A 10,671-nucleotide genomic window follows, 5' to 3' on the forward strand; every position below is an offset into this window, starting at 1 on the left:
GGAAGCTGTTGGAGGATTTTAACCTGGGGAGATGCTAATGACAAAAACCAGCACATGAAATTGCATTTATTGTACACTCTCAACTACATAAAACAAGATGGAGAAAAAGGCTTTTAAGGAAACTTGCCAAATGATACCACTGATAGAGAGTTCGTTTCATGCAGTATTCACTGTTATGAATGCTGAGGTCAGAGTACCAGGGCTGGAACTTGGTCACGACACTTGCTAGGCCAGCAGTTCTCAAACTTTGTGATCTCCAGACCATATCCATCAATATTTATCACATTAGAAATTAAAATGGAGCAAAAATTTAAGTTTATTTACTAATTCATTAAAAAATAATGAACCCAGGATGTTTAATTAAATGATATATTTTAATGAAAAAAAAAAGGCTGTATTTTCCACAACAAAAAATAAGTAAGTGAGAAGAATGTAATTTTTTATACTTAATCTCTTATTATTTGTCAGAATAGGGGGCAGTTGGGATCTCATATTTGGTTCTGCAATCAGCTGGTTGTGTTATTGCAAGTCGTATACATTTATGTGAGAATGAGAGCGAAGAGGGCAAATAAACAACTTCTTTGTATCATCGAGAAAAATAGTTTTGACACTGTGGATCCCCTAAAGTTTCCCTGGACCACACTTTGAAAATCTTTGTGTTCAGTGTGTGACATTGAGCAATCTCCTAAACTTGGTGGGCCTCAGTTTCCCCATTTATAATTTGAGGTTTGTTAATAGTACTGACCTCATAAAGTTGTGAAGATTTCATGAGTCAATATATGTAAAGCCCTTAAACTAGTGCCTGATACATAGTAGGTGCTCAGTAAATATCAGCTAATTTTCTTTTTCTTGTGATAATGAGTCACAGTAAAAACGCTTTCGAGAAATTGCAAAAACTCATTTAAGTTTTCTTCTCACTGCCCTTCATTTCCTCTTTTGCTTCAGTAGTGAAATGAGGCCTCAAATCTGAGTGCCAACTTGCAAATTCCGCTGTCAGACAACTGTAGGTTTTATTGCTAGCCAGTTTGCTATGATGGTGGCACTTTATACCAGACCATCAGCTACTTACAGTTTAGCATGTCATGATTTCTCAGATTCTTTCCTTCTTCCTAATGCATCATCTCTTCTCAAAGAGCGGGAGTTGGGTGGTAGATGAGGTGAAGAAAGAATAAGTGATTTGACAGTACCAGACTCTGCCTGGGGCTACAAGACTTCGGTTTAATTGCTTTCCCCACCTTATATTTTCCAAACTGCAATTATGAAATGAATTGATATATTCGAGGAGTGGAAGTCAGACGCCATCACCAAATAGTTGAAGATTTGTGTCAGCTACAGCTTTCTCTCTCCCTCTCTTTTATTTATGTATTTATGTATGTATATATGTATGTATGTATGTATGGATGGATGGATGGATGGATGGATGGATGGATGGATGGATTGGATTGGGGTGAGTGAAATTCTCAATTTTGGCCTCACAGTGGAAATTACTTTGGAAAAATTTTAAGACTACTGATGCCTGGAGCATCCATCCCCAAAGATACTGATTTAATTGGCCTGGGGTATGGCATGGACACCAGGATTTTTAAATCCTCCCAGTGTCCAAAGTGTTTCCGGGCTATGACTAAAAAAGATCACATGTTTTCTTTTTCATTGTAAAATATAATACAAAAAAAAGTATCCAATACATAGATGTCAGCTTAACAAATTGAAAAAGAAGCACCCACGTAGACTGTGATCCAGTTCAACAGACAGAATATTGCCAAACTCCCAGAAGCTCCCCTTACCTGTTCTCAGTCATACCCTTTTTCTAACTCTGGAGGTAACTGTTATCCTGACATTTTATAATCACTTTGTTGCTTTGTCTTTTAATTTTATCATATGAGTGTGAATCCCTAAACAACAGAATAGATTGGCACATTTTTTAACTTTATTGAAATCGAATCATACTTTTTTGTCTGGCCATTTTTTTGGTCACCATTATGTATACTTTTGATTCATTCATGTTTTGGATATAGCTGTAGTTTCTTTCTTTTCATTATTCTATAGTATTCCATTATATGAATATAGTACTACAATGTCTTTATCCATTCCATGCCTGATAGATGTTTTGGTTGTTTCTGGTTTGAAGCTATTATAACCAGTGCTGTAATGAGATTTTCATAGGTCTCCTGATACATGATGGCAGACATTCCGAACTCATATATCTAGGAGTAGAGTTGCTGAATACATTCACTCATAAGAAGGAAGAAAGAGACCAAGCTGCAGTTCTGATGGACTCATAGGGTAGACAGGAGCTGGTATCTGGAACCTGTTCAAAACTCTGCTCTAGGCTGGGACCCGAGAGGGTCGCATACCAACCCTTGTTGCATGCAACATTTTCTCCAATGTCACTTCTCAGTGAGACCCTCTCCAATCACCTTATTACAATTACAGTCCTCTCACATTTCCTATTCTCCTTTGCTTTCTAACTCACTCACCCCACATATACATTTCCTGCCAACATTAGAATGCAAATGTTATGAGGAATTTTTATCTGAATGATCATGTTGAATCACCATTGCTTACAACCTAGTACCTGGCACAAAGTGGTTTATTGTTATTAATTGAAAAAATGAGTGAATGAATGTATGATATCAGAGTGGTAGAACAGATTTTGGTTAGAAGCTAGAAACCTAGGTTTTAATTTTTGCCTTTGCCTGTATTAAGCACTGTAACTCTGAAAGATTCGGTTTCTACATCTCTATCTACTCATTAACAAAATGGGGATATAATACCTGTTTTATATGCCTCATTGACTTTTAGTGAGGCTCATGGAAGGAAGTACTATATATAGGTATGAGGGAATATTTTTATTGTCTTACTTGTTTATACTCAATATCTTGAGTAGGTAGCTCCATGCACACCTTGTTTTAAACCATTCCCAAGAAAAAGTTTTCCATTTGAACACAAAGTAGAGCTGACAGGTTAATTTCTACATCTGCCTTTGAAGATTTTAGTGGATTGTTTGCATATTACTTAGGTTAGATCCCTGGACTCATTATAAGACATTGAAAACCTGAAGAATGAAATAACAACCCACCACAAGGGTCTAGGGCCTCATATGTGTCCAGCGTTGTGTTAGGTGTTCCATATATGTGATCTCCTTTTATCCCCACTGCAACTCTGCAGGGAGAGTATGACTTCGTTTTAAGATGAAGAAATGCAACTTCAGAGAGATCTAGTATTCTACTAAGGCAGCAGAGATTATAAGAGACAGAGCCTGGGGGAGAGCCCAAGTCTGACTCTAAAACTGAACACCTGCCAACCTCAGGGAATTGGGGTATTTAATCCAAGAGCCAACAGGTGAATATTCTCACTCCTATGGATGGTATTTCTCATGGATGTGTTATTTCTTTTCAGACTGTCTATGACCAGTGGTTCATTACCCTTTTTAACATTGTCTACACATCACTGCCTGTTTTAGCCATGGGGATTTTTGACCAGGTATGTGTTTTTCTCTATCTTTACAACTTATTTTGCTCTGTTGATGCCATTTAGTTGCTTCTAACTTCTAAGTGGAAGACACAAGTCATGGTTAGAGTCTTAGGAGTGCAGTTGTTTTAATAGGTTCTGCATGGATCAAAAACCCTTCCAGATCCCCTACTGCCCCCAAAGTATTCTCTGATTAAAGTTTGGCTACTTTCCTCCTAGAGATTCATACCCCACATTATTGTACTTAAGGCTCTGAGACATCTCGCAGGAAATTGTCTTTTTAACTTTATTTTAGCTTAGCATTTCCCAAACTCATGTGACTTTTACTTATCTATTTTTTATATGTCACTTATATTATATATGTGCCTTGTGGTTTACACACTGGGAAGTGCCTTATTAGCCTCCGCGAGTGTAGAGAACCACAAATGATAGAAAATCATGGAAGTACGTTGGAGTGCAGAGAGCTAGCATCTGCAGTGAGACTTCCTTGGCCAGCACAGCCAAGAACAGGAATTACAGGCCAGCAGAGCACCCTCCCGATGGGAGAGGAAGACACGAGTCCTTCAGCCATAGAGAGAAAGGGTGCAATCATCTTTTGTTTAGCTCGACATGCTTGAGAGGAGAGAAGGGAGGGAATCAATTATAAAAAATGGTGGCTCCTTGGCACACTCAGAGCCTTGGAAGGTATTTCCTGGAAGAGGAAAAAAGTCTGACTGCCCATGGGGAAGTCAAGGCTAGCCAGAGGACTTTCCATGGCACAATTAGAGTGTATTATTTAAAAAAATTTTTTTGAAGTATTTTTAAGGAGACCAGATTTTCTCCAGGCTGTTGTTAGACCCCTTCGTTAGGCTTCATTTTCTGGCCCAAAGCCATCGATTGCAAAATCTTCACATTATGAGCTCACTCCAATCCCCCATTCTGTGGCTTGGTAGTCAGTTGTAAGGCTCTCTTTTCATATGTAAAAAAGGCAGTTTGTGAATGGCATATTTTATGGAATTCTGCACAAAATAATAGACTCCTTAGATGTAAAGGATTGAAGCATGTTTATTTCCAAGTGCCCATGTTGACAAGTGTTTCTTTTCTTGGTGCTTTGTATCTTCCCAGAATATGGAATAAAATAATAAAAATAAAGCACTTTCTGAGAAAGGATGATTATTGTGCAATTTGAAAAAAATATAAGGCACCTATTGCCATCCAGTTTGAGTGCCCGCTTCTCTCCTTTCCTACTTTGTCATCTTTGGTCCTTAAACTGATCCATCACGGGATCATGGAATGCTATGCCGGAAGCGCCTCAGTAATCACCTGTAGATCACTCATTTTATAAGGAGAAAGCCAAAGCTCAGAGATTCAATTCACTGCCCTAAAGCCATACAGTCAATAAGTTATAGAACTCAGCCTAGCACCAGGCCACTTGACTGAGGTTGCTATGCTATTACTATTGTTTTTACCATCATTATTTTATTTGTAGCAGCATCTGTTATTTATCACTTATGGTGTGGCAAGAACTCTGCTGAATACGTACTCATTTAATCTGAGTGGTCCTATGAGGGAGGTGCTATTGTTAGCAGTTCTGGAAATGAGGAAACTGAGGCTCAGACAGGTTCAGAAACAGGTACAAGACCATACACCTGCTAAGCTGCAGAGATGGAGTCTGAACTCAGGATTGCCAGGTTTCAAAGCCCGTGCACATAACCCCACCGGTCACTGGACTGGGGGAAAAAAGCACCTAACAGATCTCAAAACAGGACTTCTGAAGTGAATATATCAGTGTTCTTCATGGGACCCATTTGGCAAGACTCAGACCACCCCCTCTTCCCCCGCCCCAAGCAGGAAGGGGAACTTGATCTACCCTAGAGTTCATGCCTGTGTCCCTTCCTCTTCAGCTGTCTCTCCTCCATCTATAGGCCTCTCGTGTCCCCAGGGGTCAGTCCTTGCCATCCTTTTTGGTTTTGGCATTTGACTTTGGTGCTTACAGTATGGTCATCAGCATTACTTTGGAGGTGGTTGGAAATGCAGAGTCTCAGGCCCTACCCCGGACCTATTGAATCATAATCTGTTCCCCAGGTGATTTGTGAGCACATTAAGTTTGAGAGGCACTGTTTTAGTTTCTCCCAGGACCCCTCTTGGGTCCAAATATATTGCTTTTTCATTCTCTCAAAATTCTTTGCTCTGATCACCTGGTAACTGCCATTGAAATCTTCACTGGGTAGAACACTCAACTCTTTAGGTTCAGCTCCCTTCCCAAACGGAATCCCACATGCAATTTCCCCCCTTTTCCTATTCTTTTCCTCCTGCTCACTCTCACCCCAAAGTTAAGAACTCTGATTGGCCAATTCCAACTCTTCAGCTCTCTGCTGCCATTACCTGGTCACTATCACTCACTGCTTTGGCAATTAACCCCTGTGGGCTCATTGATTGCACTGTGATGTACTAGAATTCTGGGAGCATGACTGCCGCCACAGTAGAGTATGAGAAAGAAACTTCAATTTGAAGCCAAATATCTGGGTGCAAGTCAAGTTCTGGTTCTGCTATAAGAGCTGTGTAACCTCTTATGAATCTCTCTCGGAGACTCAAGCTCCTCCGTTATGAAATAGGGTTCATTTTAGTATCCTCTGGGTTATTATGGGAATGAAAACAAGATAAGTAGTGCATGTGAGGGCACTCTTAGACATGCACTTGCTATTTCTAGAGAAAGGGAGATCAGGGCCTCTCTGACTTCTCAAGCCTCCCCCACTGAAGCAACACTCTGTTGACAGGATGTGAGTGACCAGAACAGCATGGACTATCCCCAACTCTACAAACCTGGACAGCTGAATCTACTTTTTAACAAGCGTAAATTTTTCATCTGCATGGCACATGGGATCTACACCTCCTCAGCTCTTTTCTTCATCCCCTATGGGGCCTTTTACGGCGTGGCTGGAGAAGATGGGCAGCACATTGCTGACTACCAGTCTTTTGCAGTTACCATGGCCACATCTTTGGTCATTGTGGTCAGTGTGCAGGTAAACCTGTTGGTGAAAACATCTTAACTTAATAGCTTTTAAAATGATTTCATTGTTGACTGATTTTGTTTACTTAGTGGGGGAAAAAACCCTAAAGGAATGCTGGAGTTTTCTTTTCAACTACATGTTTTGAGACTGATGTTCTATGAACCTATCTTGGTAATCATTTCAGAATATATGTAAATCAAATCATCATGCTGTGTGCCTTAAATTTATGTAGTGATAGCAACTATTTTTCAATAAAACTAAAAAAGAAAGAAAGAGAGAGAGAAAGAGAGAGAAGCAAGCAAGCAAACGAGAAGCTTTAACAAAAATTACCAGATGTGGAGAATCAGCATTAGGTGTCTATGAACTCCAGTTAGTAGAAACCTCACAATGAATCACTTCTTGGGGCTGAGCATTGTATGTAAAAAAATACGATTACACTACTACTTAATTCTGGTGTTTGCGGAAGAAAACTTTTCCACTTGTAACAGAAAGAAAAACTTTCTCATGATTTCTATAAGACTTAATAATTTCTAGGTTTTAAAGTGAGTTCTAGGTTTTAAAGTGAGATCTAAAGTTTATTTGGCAATTTCTTGGAATTATTCAAGAGGTTCAATGTTTTATCTGTGGCACCTCTGAATCTCAAGTTCAGAGAAGCTCTTCTGGCGGGAATGATATTTGATGTTCTGTTGATCTGCCTGCACTAGGCATCTTGAGTTGTGTTTCTACTTCCTTTTTAATGCAAATGGTGAACAATACTACTGGATATGGAGTTAAGAGTTCACAAAAGCTTTCTGACCCATTAAAATCTGTAGCTCTGGGTAAGTACAGCAAGCAATGTGACTTCTGCTTTTTTTTTTTAAGGGACAAGTATCAATCAAGGGCCTAATTTTTATAGTTTGAATTGCCTTTGATCAGTCATTTTTCTATCCTATAAACAATCTCTTTTATAAATCTTAGCTGCTCATATCCAACAAAGGATTTCATTAAACCCAGACTTTCCCTTCATGACTCAAATGGATGGATTAAATGTAAACATACCACTTTTAAAGGGCATCTCTGCCTTTCCTTGGCCCATCTAAGTGTGTATCATTAAATCCATACCAAAGCATCTAACACTTGACTTCTTGGGAGTTCAAAATTCAGACTCAGACAGGTAGCCTCCAAAAGCAGAACCAGACTTCTTCACTCAAAAAGGAGTTCTCCTTGTTTGTTTCACAACTAAATAAAGCATGCTGATACTTTGTGAACCTTCTAAGCCTAGTTCAGTTCTGCAGCAGAGGAGATCATGGAGTGACTTAGAAGCATCTGACATAGCTAAGGCATTCATCAAGAGAGGTTATTACCAGGAGGTCTATATCACCTCACAATAAATTTTTGCTACATCTTTTCTTATAGGTCTTGCCAGTACATTGGGCACTACTTCTGTTTTGTTTTGTCGCCGTTTGTTTTTTAACACCGAGCAAACACTGTGTATACTCTTATAGTTCCAGCTCAGGGAATTGGGTAACCTACTCCTTGTCATGAGGGCACATTTCCAGTCTTCTGGATCCTCCTTCCAGTGGCAGTGGCAGTTGTGGGATGTATAGAGACATCTTTTTAGTGCTAACAGCTTATTCACCTCCAGATCAGGCCTATTACTTGATGCTCTAAGAGATTATTTGAAAGGTAGTAACAGATAAAGGGCCAATATTTGAAAAAAAAAAAAGCAAAGGGAAACTATTTTTCAAACTGTCCTTAACATTATCTGTTATATAAGTGAGGGGAAAAAATTTACCTGGAAAATTCGTGGTAGATATGACAGGCTTTGTATGTTTTTAGTGAAACTAATTTTCATGATTAACTCTACAATTTTTGGTTAACTTTATCTTTTTATTTAAAAAAAATCTGTTGGTATTCTTGCAGATCTTTTTCTCTTTTTCATTTTGCAAATCTCTAATTTATTTTCTTACATGCTATCACAGCAATGCCAATGCTATATTTATATATTAACTTTAGATTTAGGAGCTGTTTCCTCCATAAAGCACACAGTTCTTACTACAGTTGGATGTTACACTTACATTTCTCCTTTTTTCATAAGATGCAAGATCATAGAAACAATTTTATCTTAAAAACATTGTTTATTCCCAAAAAAATCACAGAATTTTGCATTCTGTAATTTTGAGTTTTTTTAAATAAATTATTCAAAATTTCTTACCTTGATTATCAAAAGGAAAAGAGGGAAAAGAGAGGCAAACATGGCCCACTTGCTTCTTTCTGGGCTTCTGGTTTTTAGAGTAATGATAGCAGCTCACATTAATTGAACATTTACTATGTAAATGAATTATTACTGAGATAATTCCATTATCTCATTTACTCCTCTTCACAGTCTTCTGAAACATAGGTACTATTACTATAGATGAAAAAATAGACTTGTTACAGTTCAAGTCACATGGAAAGTGGCAGGCCACGATTTAAACAGATTTGATCTCAGACCCCCAAATCCAAAGCCAGGTGGACCTTTTTTATAAAGACAACTGGAAGCTATGGTCTTCTGCAAATATACAGCAGTTACAGGGAACCCATGGTCCGCTTTTTTCTCCTATGAGGGGATACCTAGGACACCAGTACCACCCTTGAATAAAATGGGAGAGAAACTCTGTAAATAGATGATAAACACACAGATCCTCTTTCAACATCAAAATTTCAACTTGAGGAATATATTGATTCTTAAATCCTGTGATTTTAGTCCAACATTTATTTTTATTTCTAGGAAGCCCTAAAAATGTCTGCTTTATCACAGAATTCTCAAACCTTAGTGTGTCTTAGTTTATAACCATGAAAGCTCAGCAATTTTGGCTTTAATCAGAAACTGCTGTCCTTAATATATAGAAAAATAGGTTTCAGGGGTTTTGTGAATAAGTTCACTTTGACAGTGGCATCAATATCCTTTCCTCGCTGTCTAAGCTTGACTTGTCATTGTGATAACAATCCCCATGACATTTCCATAGAGACTATTTCATGGTCTATAAATGCAGTAATAAATCTTATGTATGTGTCCTGCTGATGCTATAGGCCAAACTTCAGCAGTCTCAATTTTTATTAATATCAGGGTGTTTTTTTTTCTTCAGTTATTTGAATTATAAAATGCTCCTTTTAACATTTTAAACAATATAGAAATGTTTAAAATAAAATAAACCATCTTCCTTTCCTTTCCTATACTACCTGGTTAACTACTATTATGATTACCATAGCTTAATCCTTCCATAATTTTTTCTTCGCTTTGAGACACATACACATGTATTCAAGAGAAAGGGATCATAGCTATGCATATTATTCTGTAATATGCTTTTCTCATCTAATGAGATATTCTTGACAGCTTTCCAGATCAACACATTCAGATTATCTTAGTCTTTTTAAGAGCTTTACAGACTTCCATAATATGGATATATAATCACTTATTCATCTATCCTATATTGATAGATGTTCAGGATGTTTCTTTTTACTTTCTTTTTTTTGTCTTCTTGTTATTGAAGCAATGCTGCCACACATCTACTTGTACATGTATTTTATGTACTGTCAGATAAGTTCCTAGAAATAAAATTTCTGAAGTCAGAACTCCTAACTTTTTCCAATCTGATGGAGAAAAATGGTATTTTTTTCATTGCTGTGTCAGAGAGTACATACTTTTAGATTTCATAAATATTGTCATATTAATTTCCAAAATATCTTTGGTTACAGACAACAGAGACTTCTTTAGTTTAAATTTTAAAAACTTTGTGAAAAGCTACTAGTAACTTAAAAATCTTCAGAAGAGCTAATGAAACACGGAGAGCCACAGCAAGGAATAGCCACTAGAAGCAGCACCCAACTACGTGGGGCTGCATGGTTGTAGTGAAAACACTACCTTACCACCTCTTACAACTTGGCTTTGATCACACTGGATGATAGGTCAGCCGCAGAAGTCAAAGAATCATCACATCTATCACAAGGCTTGTCAAATGCTGAGAGAAGTGTATTAATGTTTTCCACTGTGAATATGATTCTTATTAAGCTCTCCTATGTTTCTTGGAGATTTTACCCTATATAATTTGAGGCTATATTATTTGCCATCTAATGGTTCTCAATTATTATTTGTTCTCTGTAGCTTTTATATTTTTTATGCTAAAACATCCTTTCTTCCTTCCTTCCTTCCTTCCTTCCTTCCTTCCTTCCTTCCTTCCCTTCCTTCCTT

The 10,671-nt window shown here is 37.8% G+C and overlaps 1 protein-coding gene across 5 annotated transcripts in view; it reads left to right on the plus strand.

The window, feature by feature from the left end:
* Positions 1-10,671, plus strand: part of ATP8B4 (ATPase phospholipid transporting 8B4 (putative)) — a 192,893-nt gene that overhangs the window by 171,345 nt on the left and 10,877 nt on the right. For all 5 annotated transcript variants that reach the window (XM_039889078.1, XM_039889077.1, XM_039889079.1 and 2 more), the window contains 2 exons: positions 3,400-3,483; positions 6,228-6,473. In XM_039889078.1, the coding sequence (XP_039745012.1) occupies positions 3,400-3,483; positions 6,228-6,473 (330 nt within the window). The remainder of the gene's footprint in view (positions 1-3,399; positions 3,484-6,227; positions 6,474-10,671) is intronic.

Source organism: Pteropus medius, unplaced genomic scaffold, assembly GCF_902729225.1.
Source record: "Pteropus medius unplaced genomic scaffold, Ma_sr-lr_union100, whole genome shotgun sequence".
NCBI lineage: Eukaryota > Metazoa > Chordata > Mammalia > Chiroptera > Pteropodidae > Pteropus > Pteropus medius.